A 20,674-nucleotide genomic window follows, 5' to 3' on the forward strand; every position below is an offset into this window, starting at 1 on the left:
ACCATAAAGTAGTTCACCTGAATTACTTTGAATGACCTCCTTTGGAAAATAGCTTTACTGACTTAATTTTTTATAGCTTCAGCCTCTATAGAAAGTACTATTATAAGAAGCAAACATGTAAGACTTGCTATTCACTTCAAAACACTATATTTAAAGATAATATCTGGACCCATATATGAAATTATCTATTCAACCTCTCCATGAAAATGCTCTATTGACTTATCAAACATATTCTTTTTCAAAGTTGTATTGAATAAGTTCTATATTCAATACAAAAGTTGGATGACAAGACTGTTGGAAGGCTGAGATTGTATGCACAAAGCACTTTCTACAATGTTTGTTATACAGTGATTTCTCAATATAGTAGATTTATTTTTACTTTGAAATCTGGAATAATTATATAATTAACCCATCAGTTTTGCAAGCTAAACTGCAGGAGTTAGGGAGTTTCTTTACATACCATGAAACACGAAGATCCACAAAGCTCAGCTATGTCAGATATTAATTTATTACTTTTTAACTCCAATTGTACCCCTTCAATAATTACTTTGTTATAAATAATGAAATTGCTTTTAAAATTTCTGTTAAAGTGAGTATGAGTATCATGTTAATCATTTGGAATAGAAGGAGCCGAGAGATGTTGCAGGAAAAAGAGGGTTTTCTTTGGTTTGTTTTTGTTTTGTCATTTCCAAATGGAAATGGATCAGCAAGATGGGTGTGAAGAACCAACAGAGACAAGTCAAAAATGCAGTCCCTCTATAAACTTGCAGCTTCTGCCTGACTGCAATAACCTTCCCATACGCAATTGTGAAAAATTTTTCCATTCATCAGTGAAAAAGGTGACTTTTAATGAGTTGAGTTATACTTTTTGAATGGTGGAATAATAGTTCCTCAATTTTTTAATGTTATTACAATGTAAAAACTGAAAACATGACACACAGGTTTTATCTACATTGTTAACATATTCCCATTGCTTTCTTCAGCTTTGATCATCAACCACGCAATAAATCAAGAAATTAAGGACTGGTCTGTGATGTTTGTCAATATCCATGACATGCATATTGCCACCATAGCTGAATTCAAGCTGCGCACAGGATTATCACTGAATGCAAGTTAGGTAGATAAGTGCAGGAGCACATCATGTGTTATTTCCCCTAGGTAAGTATAATAGACCAAGTAACCCCAAGAATGTGCTCAACAGCAAAATGAAATAAATAATTGGAAAGGAGTCAGCTTTGAGTATATTATTTTTGTTTTAAATGTAATTTATTTGATGGTAATTTTAATAATTAACAACTGGATCTAAAATTTGTGAAATTTTACCACTTTTTATAAGCTAGTGTAAACAAGATTCAGCACACCACTGGAGCAGACCCTGACTGATAATGCACAAGAACCTAACCTATCACCTAACCTCCCATCAATTCATTTATCCTTCACATTTCAAGCATGTACAGGTCAAAACCCCTCATACACAATTCCATTCAGACAAAACTCTGAAAATGGCAGATATGGTACCAACTCATTTTGTGGTGAAGCCAGATCCTGTGTTCATCCTGTGTTGAATCTCACATGCCCCTCCCCACACCACCAAAAAAAAAAAAAACCAATGTATTTGACTGAGAGAAAGATTTCTTAGCTCTCCACTTGGTCCATAAAATAAATTGTATACGCATTATTTTGCCTTTCTAAAATCTGAAACAGTATCTCAACCTTGATTCACATATGGTCCCAAGGATTTCAACAAGGTATTATGGGCTTATAGAGATATTTATAAAATATAAATACCTTTTCATTTCCCCAGTCTTTCAGTGCCTTCCTATCACCTAAGGCATACAGTTTAAATTGTTTAACATGAGGCACAAGACCCATGAGTAATTCACTAGATTCTTCTTGCAATAAGTCCCATCTTTCTCTCCTACACCAAGCTGTTTCTAGAAATCTGACCAACCATGACTAGAGATTGAGCTGAGCTCATCAATCACCTGAATGTTCTGAAAAAACACATCCCACACCTGAATGTTCTGAAAAAATCAGAATCCCATCAGCCTCAAGGCTAGCACTGGGGTGCTGCCCATCTTCCTTGCTCTATCACTTAGATGGTCTCCAACTGGCTATTTCATTTTCCCAGCCTCCATTTCTCATTTGTAAAATGGTGATCATAAAATGAGTTAAAGTCATGAAGTTAAAGCAAATTTATGAACTTAAAAAGACTTTCAACATTATATGTTCATTAAAAGGCCTTTATTTTTTACTCTCATTATTCTGAAACTAGAATCATGACTTAAAAACAAACATGCATCAGATTGCTAGATGAGCAACCAGAGGTATCTCATTTTCATGAAAGGAGCTTAAAATCAATGCATGTGAAGCCCTGTTATTTTCATCAGACACAAAGACCTTATGAAAAATGTTAGAGGCTTGGAGGTCCAAGATGGTGACTAGGGCACAGATGCAAACAGCGTGAGCTCTGAGACTCCAAAACCTTGCTGAGACACTGGTGCCACACTTGATGGAAATAAAGTAGCAAGGAGAATCAAAATTTCAACACCCTGAACCCCTAGCCCATGGAAAGCTTCTCCATGCCACATTACACTGAGAAAACAGGAGGGCTGCCATGCCGCCAGACACTGGCTCCAAATCTGCTTGGAGACATTCTGTAGACCAAAAGGATTCAGAGGGAAATGAAGAAAACAGATACCTACCTCAGGACTCCAACAAAACAAAGATAAACAATGCCAAGGAATCCAACAATGCCCACAAGAACAACCTCAAAGAAGAAATCCTGCAAGTAATCACTGAGAATTTCATGGAGATGTTACTAGACATGGTTAACCAAAATGTACATAGAGGCACTCAAGAAATTTCAACACACCAAAAATAAAGAATATGAGAAGACACAAAAATAAATAAATGAACTCATAAAAGCTCTAAATAAACACCAAAGTGAAACAGAGAAATAAATGAAATAAGATGAAAATAGACAATATCAAAGAGGAAGTAACCCATAACATGGAAAACCTCAGAAAAAAGAACAAAACAGAAATATAAAACAAATTGGAAGGTCACTCCAGCAAACTAAAACAAACAGAAGACAGAATCTCAGAACTTGAAGATAAAATGGAAATTAAAGGAAAAACTAAAGAGCTATTAGTCAAACAACTCAAGACATGCAAAAGGAATATGCGAGAACTCACCAATTCCATCAAAACACTGAACCTAAGAATCACGAGCATTGAAGAAGAAGAAGAGGTGCAAGCAAAAGGAATTTGTAATATATTCAACAAAAAAATAACAGAAAATTCTCCAAACCTAGAGAAAACTATGCCCATTCATGTACAGGAAGCCTCCAAGACACCAAACAGACCTGACCAAAATAGAACTATGCTAAGACATATTATCATTAAAACAACAAGCACAAAGAATAGAGAAAGAATATTGAAGGCTGAAAGAGACAAAAAACAAATAACATACAAAGGTAAACCCATCAAAATCACAGCAAATTTCTCAAAGGAAACCTTAAAAGCAAGAAGAGCATGGAGTGAGATATTCCGGGCAATGAATGAAAATAACTTCAACCCTCAGATACTCTACCCAGCAAAACTATCATTCAAAATAAATGGACCAATAAAAGTCTTCCATGATAAACAGAAACTAAAACAATATATGACCACCAAGCCACCACTACAAAATATTCTTCAAGGAATTCTGCACACAGAAAATGAAAACAAACAAAACCATGACAGGACAGGCAACACCAAACCACAGGATAAGAAAGGACAAGGGATCAGAGAGTAACATTAATTCAGCTACCCACAATCAAACCCTTAAACAACAAAGACAACTAAATGTCATGAATCACCACATACCTATCAATATTAACACTAAATGTTAACAGACTTAACTCCCCCATCAAAAGACACTGACTGGCAAACTGAATTAAAGCTTACATTGATCAAATGAGATAAGGAAGGACACTCCATACTAATAAAAGGGGAAGTACACCAAAAAGAAATAACAAGTCAACCCATAGGCACCCAATGTCAGTGTACCCAATTTCATCAAACATACTCTGAAGGACGTAAAAGCATATATAGACTCCAACACAATAGGAGTGTGAGACTTTAATGCCTCCCATCACCAATTTATAGATCATACAAAAAAAATAACACCATAGATCAAAGGGACCTAGCTGATGTCTACAGAATATTTCATCCAACTTCCACACAATATACATTCTTCTCAGCAGCCCATGGAAGTTTCTCCAAAATTGATCACATCTAAGGTCACAAAGGAAGCCTTAGCAAGTATAAGAAAATAGAAATAATCCCATGCATTCTCTCTGATCACAATGCATTAAAACTAGAACTCAACAACAAAAACAACAGTAGAAAACATACAAACAGTTGGAAGCTGAACAACACATTGCTCAATGATCAGTGGGTCATAAGAAAGGAAATTAAAAGGTTCCTGGAAGTTAATGAAAATGAAAACATGACCTATCAGAATGTATGGGACACAACAAAGGCAGTTCTAAGAGGAAAGTTTATATCATGAGTGCATATATTAAAAGGACGGAAAGACCTCAAATCAATGACTTAATGCTACATCTCAAACTCCTAGAAAAACAAGAACAAGCAAAACCCAAAACAAGCAGAAGGAGAGAAATTATAAAAATAAGCACTGAAATTAATGAAATAGAAACAAACAAACAAAAAGCAAAGAATCAGTGAAACAAAAAGCTGGTTCTTTCATAAAATAAACAAGAGTGACAGACCTCTGGCAAACCTGACTAAAATGAGGAGAGAAAAAACCCAAATCAGTAAAATCAGAAATGCAAAAGGGGATATCCAGGGAATTATCAGAGACTACCTTGAGAACCTATATTCCAATAAATTTGAAAATCTTGAAGAAACGGACAAATTTCTAGATACTTATGACCACCCAAAATTGAACCAAGAGGATATTAATCACCTGAGTAGATCTACAACACAAAATGAAATTGAAGCAGCAATAGCCTCCCAAAAAATAAAAGTCCAGGGCCTGATGGATTCTCTGCTGAATTCTATTAGACATTTAAAGAAGAACTAATACAACTCTCCTTAAACTTTTCCATGAAATATAAAGGGAAGAAACACTGCCTAACTCATGTTATGAAGCCAATGTTACACTCATCCCAAAACCAGACAAAGATACCTCCAAAAAGGAGAACTACAGGTCAATCTCCTTAATGAACATCGATGCAAAAATCCTCAATAAAATAATGGCAAACTGAATCTAACAGCATATCAGAAAGATCATTCACCAAGACCAAGTCGGCTTCATCCCAGGGATGCAGAGGTCATTCAACATATGCAAATCTATAAATTTAATACAGCACATTAATAGAAGCAAAGACAAAAACCACTTGATCATCTAAACAGATACAGAAAAAGTCTTTGATAAGATCCAATACCACTTCATGATAAAAGCCCTAAGAAAACTAGGAATAGAAGGAATGGACCTCAACATCATAAAGGTTATGTATGACAAACCTATAGTCAACATCATAGTTGAGAAAAACTGAAACCATTTCCCCTAAAATCAGGAATGAGACAAGGGTGCCCACAATCCCCACTCCTATTCAACATAGTCCTGGAATTCCTAGCCAGAGCAATTAGGCAAGAAGAAGGAATAAAAGGAACACAAATAGGTAAAGAAACTGTCAAAAATCACTATTTGCACACAACATGATCCTATACCTAAAAGACCCAAAAAACTCTACCCCAAAACTCCTAGATACCATAAACAGCTACAGCAAAGTGGCAGGATACAAAATCAACTTACAAAAATCATTAGCTTTTCTATGCACCAACAATGAAAAAATTGAGAAAGAATATATGGAAATAATTCCATTTATAATAGCCTGAAAAAAATCAAATACCTAGGAGTGAACTTATCATAGGATGTGAATGACCTCTACAGGGAGAACTACAATCCCCTGAAGAAAGATCAAGGAAGACTACAGAAGGTGGAGAAATCTCCCATGCTCATGGATTGATAGAATCAACATAGTAAAAATGGCTATACTACCAAAAGCAATCTACATGTTTAATGCAATTCCCATCAAACTCCCAATGACATTCAACACAGAGATTGAAAATCTACCCTAAAATTCATTTGGAAACACAAGAGACCACAAATAGCCAAGGCAATACTCAACAAAAAGAACAATGTTTGAGGTATCACAACACTTGACTTCAAACTATATTACAAAGCAACAGCAATAAAAACAGCATGATACTAGTACAAAAGCAGATATGAAGACCAGTGGAACAGAATAGAGAACCTGGATATGAATCCATGCAGTTATGCCCACCTTATTTTTTAAAAAGGTGCCAAAAACATTTGATGGAGAAAAGACAGCCTCTTCAACAATTGTTGCTGGAAAAAGTGGTTATCAGCCTGCAAAAAACTGAAACTAGATCCATGTTTATCACCCTGTACTAGTATCAACTCAAAATGAATCAAGGACCTAAATATTAGACCCAAAACTCTGAAGTTAGTATAGGAGAGAGCAGGGAATACTCTGGAAGCAATAGGTATAGGCAAGGACTTCCTCAATAGAGCCCCAGCAGCTCAGCAATCAAGAGAAAGGATAGACAAATGGGGCTACATAAAATTAAAATGCCTCTGCACAACGAAATAGTGTCTAAACTGAAGAGACCACCCACAGAGTGGGAGAAAACATTTGCCAGCTATACATCAGACAAAGTACTGATAACCAGAATATACAGGGAGTTCAAAAAACTAAATTCTCCCAAAATCAATGAACCAATAAAAAGATGGGCAACTGAACAAAACAGAACTTTTTCAAAAGAAGAAATTCAAATGGCCAAAAAACACATGAAAAAATGCTATCTCTAGCCATAAAGGAAATGCAAATCAAAACCATACTAAGATTCTACCTCACCCCTGTTAAAATAGCCATCATCAAAAACACCATCATCAAAAGGTGTTGGTGAGGATGTGGGTAAAAAGGAACCCTCGTACACTGCTGGTGGGAATGCAAGCTGGTGCAACCACTCTGGAAAACAATACGGAGTCTTCTTAAAAATCTAAACTTAGATCTGCCATACGATCCAGCAATCCCACTCCTAGGGATATACCCAAAGGAATGTGACACAGGTTATTCCAGAAGCACCTGCACACCCATGTTTATTGAATGTTATAGAAACAGCCAAGATGCCCCACTACTGACAAATGGATTAAGAAAATGTGGTATTTATGCACAATGAAATTTTACTTAGCCATGTAGAAGAATGAAATCTTATCATTTGCAAGTAAATGGATGAAACTGGAGAACACCATCCTGAGTGAGGTTAACCAGGCTCAGAAGACCAAAAATAGTATGTTCTCTCTCATCTGCAGACTTTAGATCTAGGGCAAATGCAGTAATGTTGCTGGACTTGGGTCACACACCATGGGGAAAGCACATACAGGAGGAATGGGGATAGGCAGGAGACCCAAAACTTGAAAGTGTTTGATGTCCCCACTGCAGAGGAGCTAATACAGTAACTTTAAGGCAACAGAGGTCAATATAGGAAGGTGACCTGGATGTAGTGAAGAGGTCAGGTAGAAATGAATCAATTCAGGTTGTAATACACTTGTGCATGGAAGCAATGCTAGGAATCTCTCTGTATACCTATCCTTATCTCAATAAGCAAAAATTCTTTGTCTTATTTTTGCTTCTCTCTTCTCAACAAAATTGGAGAAAAGGGCAGAACAGGTTCTGCCTGGAAGCAAGGGCATGGGAGGGAGAGGGCAGGGGGCAGGGAGGGAGAATTGACCCAAATAATGTATGCACATATGAATATATGAATAAAGAGGGAAAAAAGATATGGGTCTGTCTATTACAGTTCCTATATTCCTGAGACCTGAATGGATGGGTCTTATTCCTTTATTAAAAATAAAAACAAAAAAGACACAAAAAGGCAGGAGCTGTCCCAGACTCTTGCCTTTTTTGAGCATGTGTATTTGTCTTTTATTTAATTTCTTGTTCTGGTGCTGTTGTTTTAGGGTACTGGGTTTTTTCTTTGTGTTCTTATTTCCATTATTGTGTCTTTTGTCTTTCTCCACATGTGTATACTACAATCCCCATTAAACAAATAAAAGGACTGAACTAAAAGATCATTCAAAACTTTCATATATGATCTTCCTTTGGGCAGTGAGGCCTCCCATCCTCTGCTTGAACAATCACAGTGACTGAGAACCTCATTCATTTAGCCCAGATGCTTAACCATCTTTACAACTTACATCTTTTGCCTTTGCATAAGTTATCACTGGACCAGCTATGATGTTCAATAAGCAAAGAAAAGAAACAAACAATTCTCACCATTCTGAAATCAGAATCTTTCTCAAAAATATCTTTTGATGAGTAGGAGGAGTTGGAGGATTCTGACACAGAAGAATAAGAAAAAGAACACTAAAGAACGACCATTTAAAGAATTGAGATGGGCTCCAAAGTACAAAGGAAGAACACCTGGAAGCAAACAAGCAAATACAACTGCATGAAATTTCATGTGCACAAGATACATCTTTTATTATTTTCCTTAATTTAAATAGATACAAAAAAGAAATTGAAAATGTGTTTTCAGATATGTCTTACTCACTTCAGGACTCCCTATTAGATTTAGAAATAGGTTCAAAACCTGGATCTTCCAGGCATAGCCGTTCATGTTAGCCTGAAAACCAATAGCTTTATTAGCTATTATAGTTGATGTTAAATCAAGTACAAAGAATTATAGTACTAAACTTCAATATAGACTACACAATCTGATTTATCTTTGGACTAACTGTATTAGAAGTCTTTATAATACCACACAAAAATCTAAGAACCAAACAAAAAAGGCACATTTTATACAAATAAAAAAGCAATTAAAATATGTAGTTTTATTGAAATTATTGGTTCTATTATTTGAAAATCCCAAAATAGCCACAAGTATGACTGAAATATTTGCATGAAAGATGTCTTTTATGCAATATCCCTCAAAAGTGAGATACATTGTCAAAATAAAGTAGATGTTTACTTCTGATTGGACCTCCAGAATCTATGCACACACCATTCCTAATGAAGGCAGAATTTTATGTATGGGGATTGGGGAGTACAAATTGGTAAAAGTGAATTGGTGTAAAGCCTGAGCTAGAGACTTTCATTTTCATTACAGGTAATTCAGAGATGATAGACATGAACAGGATGTAAATGAAGACAGAAGTTACCAAAGAAGAAAAGGATGATGATGTGATGAAGAAGAAGGACTAAGAAAAGGAGTAGGAGGAGGAACGAAAGAGAAAAGAGGAGGAAAAAGAGGAGGAGAGGCATGGGGAGAAGGAGGGAAAGGAGGAGGAGGAAGAAGAGGAAACTAACTTATAATTAGTATTTGTGAATAGAGTAGGGACAGGAGTGGGTATTCAAAGTCCACTAGGTGCTAGGCACTTCATGAAGAATTTTACAATATTATCTCATTTAGTCTTCATTATAATTTTTCAGGAACATATTATTGTTTCCATTTTGTGTGTGTATGTGTGTGTGTGTGGTACTGGGGTTAGAACTCAGGGCCTTCACCTTGAGCCACTCTGCCAGCCCTTTTGGTGATGGGTTTGTTCAAGATAGGGTCTCTCAAACTATTTACCCAGGTTGGCTTTGAATCGAGATCTTTCTGATCTCTGCCTCCTGAGTAGCTAGGATTACAGTCATGAGCCACCATTGCCTGGCTTCCATTTTATGAATGAATATTAACAGAGAAGTTGGTTTTCAAAAGTTCATTTTCTAAACCCACACAGTTACAGACATCTGATTTATTACAAAGTAGCCAAAAACAGACATTAGAGAAAAGATAGCCTTTTCAACAAATGGTACTGGGAAAACTGGATAGCCACATGTGGAAGACTAAAACTAGACTCACCCTGTATAAAAAACAATTCAAAATGGATCAAAGATCTGAATCTAAGACCTAAACCTTTGAGACAACTTTAGGAAAACACATGAAGATGTAAGCATTGGAAGGACTTTCTGATTAAGACTCCAATCACTCAGAAAATAAGAATAAGAATTGATAAATAGGATTGCATCAAATTAAAAATTTGCATATCAAAGGAAACAATGACCAGAATGAAGACACAAACCACCACCAAATGGGTGGTGGGTTGCAAGCTATTTGTTGATGAATTAATATCCAGAAAATGGGCAAATGAACAGGCAGTTTTCAAAAGAAGTTCAAATGGCCAATAAATACATGAAGAATTGTCTTATATCCTTATCCATAAAGGAAATGCAAATCAAAAGGACACTAATTCCACCTTATCCCAGTCAGAATGGCTTTCATCAAGAAAAATAACAATAACAAATGCTGACAAGGATGAGGGGAATGAACTTTTATGTCCTCCTGGTAGGGATGTAACTTAGTGCTGCCACAATGGAAATCAAAATGGACGGTCCTCGTAAAACTAAAAAGAGAACTACTATATGATACTGCTACACCATTCTTGGTCATTTATCTGACAGAATTTAAGTCAACATACAGCAGAGATACTTGCACATCCATGTTTATTACAGCACTATTCACAATAGTCAAGTTATGGAATCAGTATAGGTGTCCAACAATTGATGGATAAATAAAGAAAGTGTGGTACAGATACACAATGGAGTATGTATAGACATCAGACTCTGTCTCACCCCAAAGTTACTCCATATCGTATAGAACACTAGTTTAAGTTTGTGCTTTGCCCTAATGACTCCATTTTGTAAAAGAGCAGTTTGTTCCATTTTGAATGCCACTGCCAAGGCAGAATGACTTTACATCTTGTTTGTACAAGCAAGCAACCACCATCTATTCAGCACAAGCAATGATATCAGAAAAACAGGTCCATGAATTTATGGAACACATCAGACCAAGGAATAATGCAACTCCCTCATCTGGAACATATAAAAAGGAGGGACACATGACAGTGGGATACAGAAACACACATGATCTCATCAGACCATCCAGTGCATGCATCACATATCAACAGGCAACAAACTCTCAACTGTGTTTCCAGAACTTCAGTTGTGCTTTACCCCTGCCTGACATGATGCACTCAGTCAGTCTGGATCCAGTAAGCTTGGAAGCATTTCGGTCTTGAATCAGCATTGTAACTTGATCTGGTGTTTTGACACCACCAGCCTCAACAGTGATTGAGTTCCTTATTAATATCTTATCTAACCATGTACAATGATTCTCTTTGCATCTGTATCAGCTCTCTGTCTTTGCCTTTGGCAAGGACTCTTTAAACTCTGAAGCCTCTTTAACCATTTCTGAGCTTTCTGTAGCCTTTGTAGTATTGTATGTGTGATCTGAGAGATAAAATTAGTAATTAAGACTGGAATAAAAGAACCTTGTTTGCCAATTGGCTCATAGCTATCTAGCAAAATCAGTAGCACTTGGCAAATTAATGCCAACAAAATTGACAAAGCTTGTGAATTTATTGTTGTTTAATAAATTCTGAAATTGTAGAAAGACATAAGAATGTCCATTTATGTTTCTGACATAGCTCACTTATAACATTATTATTCAGCAATAAAGAAGAATGAAATTATGTTATTTACAAGGGAATGGATAGAACTGGAGATTATCACGTTGAGCAAGATAAGCCAAGCTCAGAAAAATAAAAATTGCATGTTTTTTAAAACTCATATGTACAAACTAGACATAATAATAACATTAACAATAATAATATAATACATTGTGAGAGTCAACTAAATTGGGTCTTTTCTGTCAAAAAGCCAGTTCAGTCAGTAGAGCATGAGACTCTTAATCTCAGGGTCATTAGTTTGAGTCACTTCCACTCCCCATCCAGTACCACACTATGGAATATGTCTGACATTATGTGGACATTAGCTAATTTCCCCAGTTGCCTATGTGCTCTGTGGCATGTCTCCTAACTCTGTAAAGTTTCTGCCATTAGCAGAGAATTATTTGTCATTGGATTCCATAAACTCAAAACTGCCAGTTTTAAGATAATCATTGTCCAAAGGAATCTATTCCAAGGTCCCTCTGACTCAAAGGATAACTATATACTTGGTGCTTCCATTTCAGGTCAAACAGTCCTTTCAGGCCTCAGTTTCCTCAGAATCCTAGAATTCAATGCCTCATGGGTCACTCCTTTGCCTTTGTGTACACCAACCAAATTAAGTTTTTGTCCATGCTCTTTCAATCATACCTGCTCTTCCCCTATGCCCACCCCTAACCTCAACCTTTGTCAGTCAGGAAGACTGTGAATGCAAGCTCCCTTCATTACAGCAAGGGTCAGTCAGTCCTGTGTTAGGGATAAAAACTGATGTGGCCCTTCCACCCAAGTGTGCTGGTTTGCCTGTTTCTGGTTGCAGGCACATCCTTCTGCAGAAGTAAATTTTGCCTTGCCCCTCAAATTTTGGACACATGTCTGATTTGTGATTGCAGTAGCATCTTATATTTCTAACACGATTGCAAAGGGGGCCTATTTTAGAAAGTAGAGGATGATGGAGGATGAATATGATCAAAGGGTACTTTAGTATGTGTGAGAATAGAATAACAAAACCCACTAAAGACCATTGAAAATGTGGATGGTGGGGTAAGAAAGAGTCATAAAAGGGATGAATTTGATCATACATTATATACATGTATGTAAACATTAGAATGAAGCCCCTTTGTATAAATAAATTACATTTTTGGAAAAGTTTATTTTTTGTTCAATTCTGGGAAGTTGTTCCAAACAATAGTATAAAATGGTGTCAGTCAGATGAACTCAGGTGATTTGGTTCTGTTTTCTGTTGATTGAAGAATTTGTTCTGCTGGCCAAGATGGTTAAATCTTCAAGTATTGCCCCTTTGAAAAAGTCAGAGGAAAGGATCTGCTCACTGGTAAAAGATTACATAATTCTTCCCTCAAGGCAATGGAATCACTGGATTTTTTGATGACCAGGTTACCAAGTCAGAAAAGAGAATTTACTGAACACATCAAGAATCTGACAGAGATATTGAAATCACATTATCCATTTAATATTATATGTTCTGTAGTAGAAAAGAACTGCCTCTTTCCCTATAATAAGGGTATTTTAGTATTTATTGTAAAGACAACAGAATTCCTAATATTCATCAGGTGGATGAATTGAGGGTCATACAGGCAATGGCTCCAGGCAGGACAGAAAGGTAATCATCTCTACAGTGGCATTTGAAGTAAAATCTGTCATTGCTGAGATTAGCCTTGATGGTGAATGCAAGAAGTTACTAAAAGAATAAGGACTTTTAAGTGTTAGACCTGGTTCTTATCCTAACTTCCATGTGTAGCCCAATATCATTTCTCCCTAATATCAAATCATTCTCCTATATTGCTGCTGATTGCACATAATAAAAAATTCAAACTATATATTTTGACCTCATCTATTCCCTTTCCTACCCTTCCTTTCTACTGCACCTATAATGAATGATTAATAGTTTAATGTTGTGATAGTGTAGCAGGGAAGAGGGACAAAAAAAGAAACAAGCAAATCTGTGTTCTGATAATGTAGCAGGGAAGAAGGGATGGCATAGCAGGGAAATAAAACTTAAAGAATCTAAACATGAAGAAGGTCACACAGCACTGGAGGTGAAGTAGCCAATAGAGTTGCATGCAACCCTATATGGGTTAAACCTTGCTTTTCACTTTTGTAACCTGCTTGCAAGGGTATATAAAGTGAGACCCTTTCATTCTTGGGGCTCAGCCTTTAGATGCAAATTCACTGAGCCACTGCTGGCATGCTAAAAAAAAATACTGCTTTCTGAAAAGCCTTGGTGTCCCATGTCTCTGTTCAAGATTCCCTAAACACTTCTAGGGGCTCGTCTGGGACTCAGAGATGATGTTTTCACCTCTTTATCGCCAGGACTCAGCACCCCAGCTCTTCAGGAGAGCATTCCACCAGGCTCCAGCAGACATGTGGATCAGACAGAGGGACTTGCCTCTCCTGGAGCATGTGAGAGCAAGTATCGGTTGCACAAAGGAACCCGGAGAAGACTTGGGAACCAATTGAGAGCCCCACCCATCAGACTGGTAAGAACCCAGGTTTGAATAATAGGCCTGCCTTTAGGAGGCAGAAGGGGAACCTGATCACCTCCCAGCAGACACCCTAGTAACCCTGTCTGGGGTGAAACTGTATCTCTCAGGTTTAAGGAGTGGGAGGAAAGTGTGTGACACACCTTTGGGAATTAGGGAGGTTGAGCACCTACCGGGTTTTCTCACCAGCAAAATAGACCAGGATGGGGAACAACACAAATAAAAAGAAAGCACTTTGGGTAAAATGCAAAAAAACTCCAGTATTGGGGAGAGAGGATTGAGCTTTTCCCAGGAAACAGCCACAACCAAGGTTAAGGGATGGATAACAAAAATTCAATTCCAAAGAGGGACACTCACAAGGGTACAGATGAATCATCCACATTCCACCGGATAGCTCTCTGGTTATAATTTAAAAGGTTGGGTTTTTTTTCAGTACATTCTAATTTTGTTTGTGGTGTCAATTTGTTTAAAGCATTGGACAAAACTTAATTTTCTCTTGGAATTCCAGCTCATCTTGTGTACTCTTAAGTTCACATTTTTTTCTGGCATGTTTAATTTATAAAACTGTGTGTGTGTGTGTGTGTGTGTGTGTGTGTGTGTGTATACCAATCTTCAAAATGGTTCTTAAACTACTGTTACAAGGTCAATGTGATATTCAAGGTAACAAAAAACAGGGTGTTTGTTTTAAAGATCTCTGTTATAAACTGCTTAAGCTTTTTACATATGACTATGTAAACATCTTGAGAATAATAGTGTTAATGTAAAAAGATTGTTACTCCTTTCTACTGCTACTTTTAAGAAAACCAGTTTTTAAACTTATTTCAATCAGGTCTCATTAGGATGTGGGTATTTAGGGGTTAACACTCTGGCTCAGACCAGAAGAGAAAAAGAAAAAAAAGGGGGAGCCATAGCCTACAACAGGAATCTTAAAATTTGGGTAGTTAAAAAAATGATCTTAGCCTGTTTCATTCTGTCATAAATAAAACTGAAATTTAATTCTCTCTCATAATACATGGCTCTATTAACAAATGGGCTTTCTATTAATTGTTTTATACAAAAATTAATTTTAAGGTTGCTTTCTTTCTGATTTTTTCATGCAAATATAAGGCTCTAAGTTAAAAAGTTTTATGAGTTATTTTCAACAAATAACATATATATATATAGCATTATATTATATATATATATATATATATATATATATATATATATATATAGCATTAAGGACATGGTTTTTTAAAAAAATAAAAGGTTAAAAAATACTTATAAATTTAAAAAAAAAGGATAAAGACAAGCTCCCCCAGGGGATACGGAATAAGTTGCCATAAAGGTACACAGTAAGTTGTCATAAAAAGATGGAGTTTACAAATGCTTATGTAAGTGATTGAGTTGACTAAAATCCAGTTATATTAAAGATTTTGTAAGGTCAAAGTTTAATGTACTGATGTGAAAGTAAAACTTAATTTTCTAAGCTCATAACAAAAAGATATATTGTTCTTGATAGCATTTACAAAAAAATTGTCTTAAAAATGGTTTTTATTTTGTCAAGATAACTTTCAAGAATTTTTGGTGCTACAGGTTAATCCACAAATTTATCAAGACAACAAGAGTTTATTAAAACACAGAGAGAGACAAGAGGCAACTGAGCACAGGCAATGCTGCTGCACTGATATGAGGATCAAGACAGATTTACTTATGTAAAGCAAAGTATAAAAAAAAAAAGCCAAAATGCACCCTCCATATAGGATTAAAACAAAGAAAAAAACCTCAAAAAAGTAGCACTATACTGGAAGTCAAGATCTCCAGTTTTTACGGGAGTCAACAGAGTGGAGCTGTTAGTCCTACTACTTCCACATGTCATGTGGAGGGAATTTTAGCCTGGGATGGCCAGATTGGGCCTGTTATTTTAGGGGGGCTCCATTGACTACAAGTTGGTGGGATCCTGCTATATGTCATGAGCCATCTGTTAATGTCAACTATCTGGGAAATAATCCCTTAGCAACATCTGAGCCATGATTCTTTTCCATTAGGTTCCTAACTCCACACTTAGTCCACATAAATATTTACCTGTGTTCTCTGGTGTTTTTTGTCAGGGTTTTGACTACTAAAGTAACTGAGTCATAATTAAATAAAAGTTCATTTAAAAGTTGGTCTGTGTAAAATTTTCTAGATGACCTGATGGTTAAACAACTGTTGCCTTGAGCAATTCTAATACAGTAGGTACCCTATATGGGTTTGTGACTGGGCTATTTGGGGTCACTGACACTCTCCCTCCCATTCCCCACTGATGAGAAAAATTGAAGGCTTTACTTCAAGAGCAACAACTAAACTAATACGTATATATAACCTCTATAGAGCTATAATGCTATTGCTGGTTCCTGCACACTAAATATATTTATGTTTTTCAAGTATATCAAGACCTTATTTAAATAAACATGGTAGCAAAAAGTTAATGGTACTGATATACTGTTCTGTTAGTTGCTAAATTTCCATTAGAATTTTAACCATGGCTCTTTTAAGTTTTTGTCATTACAGTTCTGATACTTCTGGGGCATTTACAATCAAGTCCATAAAAAATGACTCTAATAAGTACTTATGTGTCAACCAGGTTAGCTTTTTAGATGTCTGCTTTTGTTGGATTTTGTTTTGTATTGTCCTTGTCTAGAAGCCCACTGCCTAAGAACCACTCCTTCTAAGTCTCTTTGTTGCTTAAATTTGGCCAAAAGGATCTAGTTGGCACTGACTCCCACCTGATCTGCTTGTTACCCCTCCACACACCACACACACATACACACACAGGACCAAAACAAAACAAACAGAAATATAGAAAAGAGAAAATCCTCACGATGAGGGGAAAAAAATGACCAATCGAGAAAGATATTCAGTCTATGGCCATACCACTCTGAATACACCCAACCTTGTCTGGTCTCAGAACCTAAGCAGGGTTGGGCCTGGTTAGTACCTGGATGGGAGAAAGATCTTCAGGGGAGCTGCACAGAGACAAGCACTTTGGAGACAAGTGCTGTCAAAGTTCAAATGGAGTTGCTCATGTCAGACCTTTCAAAAATAACCAAGGCCAAGAGGATTGAGGAAATGGTTCTTATGCATGTGTGGCTATCTGGCATTAAAATCCTTCCAGACACAAACTCACATTTTTTAGACAGGGTCTTCTACTTAAACAGAAACAAAATTACTATTTTTACTGGTTCTAAACATGTCCTTTGATACTTAAAGATGGTGTTTTTAACTTTTTTTAAACAACGTGTTTTCTTGGACATATATAGTGGTAATATATTGTTGCCATGGTAATTCTACTCAGTTAAAAAAAAGATACTGTCTGGGTAAAAGAATAAAATGTCCAACCATTAAAACCCCATTGGAGGGGCCCTTTTGTTGTTATCTTGTCTATCCCTACTGCAGTTAAAAGAGCAAAATTTGCTCCCTGGATCCACCACAGCTGAGTAAAGCCAGTGTCTGCCGAGTGGGAGTGCATCCCTGACTCAGCCTCACCATGCAAGATCACCCTCTGGAATGCCTGCAGCCTTCCTCAGCAGGACCCTGCTTCCCAGGAGACAGCAGGGGATCACAAACAACAGGACAACAGCCCTGCTCTAGTCACTCCGAAAGCTGACTGGTCTACTCACAGCGGAAGCTCAAATGTGAGATGCACCCCTGCTTTCCTCTACACACTTGGACTCTTACCATTTGGCTTGGCCCTTGCAAGATTTCCCCCATGTACTGAATGTTATAACAGAGCCATTGCTGGGACTTCTGCACAGCCATACTTTGTATCATGCACCCACCAGCAGGTCAGGTGTTATATCAGCTCATATACTCCCCGGTTTGAGAGGTTACCAGTAAGCAATACTGAAAACAATGCCAGCTACATTTGTCATGAAAAGCGAGGCAATGGGTCTTGTCTTGGTAGCATGTTTGATCTTACCCCGCCTGGCTCTCCTGGTATTGCAGTCCATCAGAACCATTATAGAGGCCACTATAGAGAGAAAAACAGCTGCCCATGATGCTATAAAAATACAAACCCCTAAATCAATATGATGCTCTTTGACCCTAGGTGGGTCCAAGCATCAAAGGGAGGAATAATAATGGGAGAGGGCCAAAAAAAGAAACAAGCAAGTCTGTGTTCTGATAATGTAGCAGGGGGAAGGGAATAGCATAGCAGGGAGATAAAACTTAAAAATCTAAACGTGAAGAAAGGCACATAGCACTGGGGGTGAAGTAGCCATATATGCAACCATATATGGATTAAACCTTGCTTTTTGCTTCTGTAACCTGCTTATAAGGGTATATAAGGTGAAACCCCTTTGTTCTCCAGGCTCAGCCTTTGGCTATAAATATGCTGAGCTGCTGCTGGCATGCTAATAAATACTGCTTCCTGAAAAGCCTTGATGTCCTGTGTCTGTCTGTGTTTGAGATTCCCATAACAATAGGAAGTGTGTTTATAAGGAAAAGATATCAGAACTATAGAGTTAAGGAATCTCATAAAACAGTTGTTGAGAGCAGTGATATAGGCCTGATCCAAGTAGTCATAAGGATAAATGAATGAAAGGACCAGCTCCAGAAACAGTTGTAGGAGTCAAATCTGGCTATTCCACCAGCCATGGGATACCAGGAAAAATGACTCCCTAGCTGGAAAATTTAATCAATTATCTTACATAGCCTCCAGAAGAAATTCTATCACATGTTTATCTCCCACTCTTTTATAGTACTATCAGGGAAAAATACCATACTTCCATTTCTCTTCACTCAGCCATAAATACTCACTCTGTCAAGAGCCAGCAGCCTTGAATGGTCTCACCAGAAGTATCAGCTATGTGGCCTTTCAAGTCTTCCACAGCAGTCTCAATAGCTCCTGGCTGAATGGAAAAAGAAAATATCTACTTTAGAGAAAACTGAGCCAAATTTTTGCATGTGATTAGTTAGAATATCCCAGTAGCAACACTTCCAGAAAGCTCATGAGGAAAGATATAGTTCATGCATAGTGTGTAGTACATATTGTAGGCATTTCCTGACAGAGAACTTGGTCTTTGTTTGGAGGTTCTAGAAGGGGAGTGCAGCTACTCATACACCCTTGACCGAAGAACGGTCCTCTTCTATAGGGGATGGTCATCTTCTTCGACTGAGCGTGCAACTTCGGGAGGGATGCACATGGAGCGGGGAGAGAGGAAAGGGGGACACCCGCCTAGCCAACCAGATCAGCCGAATCAACCCTGGCGATCAATGGGGTGACAGATGTCACAGCCAGATCGCCCTCATATCCAGAACTTGGTCTTTAACTCTGGTTTCTGCTAAGCTGCTCTCCTTGGGTAGTGCAAGTGATCCAAGTTCTGTCTTCTGAAAGCTTACTCATAACTCATACTTTCTCATAGAAATGAAGACAGTCATTTTCAGAAGACTTCTTTTTTCAAACAAACAGCTTATTAGGGAGTTCAAAGCATTTAACAAACTATACATATTTAAATTAAACCTTTTCTCTCTTCAGAGAGCACATACTGCTAAGACACAAAAGTTAAGGGGCTTTCTTCTAATGCTGAGAGATGAACACTTTCTGTCTTCTTCCCTCAGTTTTTTTTACCCTATCCAAAACAAGTGTTTCTACTTCTGGGCCTAGTTCTAGCTTGAAGATTGATTGATACCTGTTCTAATAAATTCATATACCCTCTAGCTCAATGATTCTTAAACTGTAGTGCACATAACTACATGATTCTTAATAACTTAATGATTCTTAAACTGTAGTTCACCTTGAACTATGTGTTGAAACACAAATTTCTGGGAACATCCCCAGAGTTTCTTAGTCATTCAGCCTGGGTTGGGACCTGAGACTTTGTATTTCTAACAAGTTCCCAGGCTGATATGTTGCTGATAAGTCTATACTTACAGAACCACTGTTCTCTATGCAATTTTCTCAATTCTTAACTGCCCACTAGCCTAACATCACCAGAGAACTTTTAAAAATCCTAACACCAGACTGCATACCAGACCAATTATATTGGAAACTCAGTGGATAAGGCCCATGTAGACATGCATTAGGGATGTTTAAAACATCCCAGGTTATCTTTAGGTCCAGCCAAGCTTGAGAATCATTTTAGCCCAGGTCTTATCAAGTATAAGCCATTTCATTTTGGCAATACAGAAACTAGGATCAGTAAGGGAAATAACTTGCCAAAAAGTTAAAAAATGGCAGACATAAAACAAGAAGCTCAAATCTTTCATTTTAAGGTCATCAGGCACTGCTGACTTTATTCCCAACACTGAGCTGCATAAGTGACAACTAGGTTGCAATATCTCATATGTAAAAGCTGCATGTTCTCCCTCATATGTGGATTATAGACCTAAACTAAATGCAGCAATATTATTGGGCATGGTCACACTAAGGGAAGACCATGAATGGGAGGGATAGGGCAAGGGAAAGAAACCAAAAACTTGAATGTGGTTGACATGCTCACTGTACAGTATTGAATATAATAATCTTAAACTGGTAAAGGCCACCATGGGAAGGGGACTAGGAAGTAGTGAAGAGGATTGGTAGAGATGAACCAATTTGGGTTGTAATGCATGGAAACAACACAAGGAAT

The 20,674-nt window shown here is 37.2% G+C and overlaps 1 protein-coding gene across 5 annotated transcripts in view; it reads right to left on the reverse strand.

Moving 5' to 3' along the window:
* The window catches only part of Tprg1 (tumor protein p63 regulated 1), a 170,392-nt gene that overhangs the window by 86,791 nt on the left and 62,927 nt on the right, over positions 1-20,674 (reverse strand). For all 5 annotated transcript variants that reach the window (XM_074073549.1, XM_074073550.1, XM_074073551.1 and 2 more), the window contains exon 3: positions 18,864-18,955. In XM_074073549.1, the coding sequence (XP_073929650.1) occupies positions 18,864-18,955 (92 nt within the window). The remainder of the gene's footprint in view (positions 1-18,863; positions 18,956-20,674) is intronic.

The sequence above is a fragment of the Castor canadensis genome, chromosome 5, assembly GCF_047511655.1.
Source record: "Castor canadensis chromosome 5, mCasCan1.hap1v2, whole genome shotgun sequence".
Lineage (NCBI taxonomy): Eukaryota > Metazoa > Chordata > Mammalia > Rodentia > Castoridae > Castor > Castor canadensis.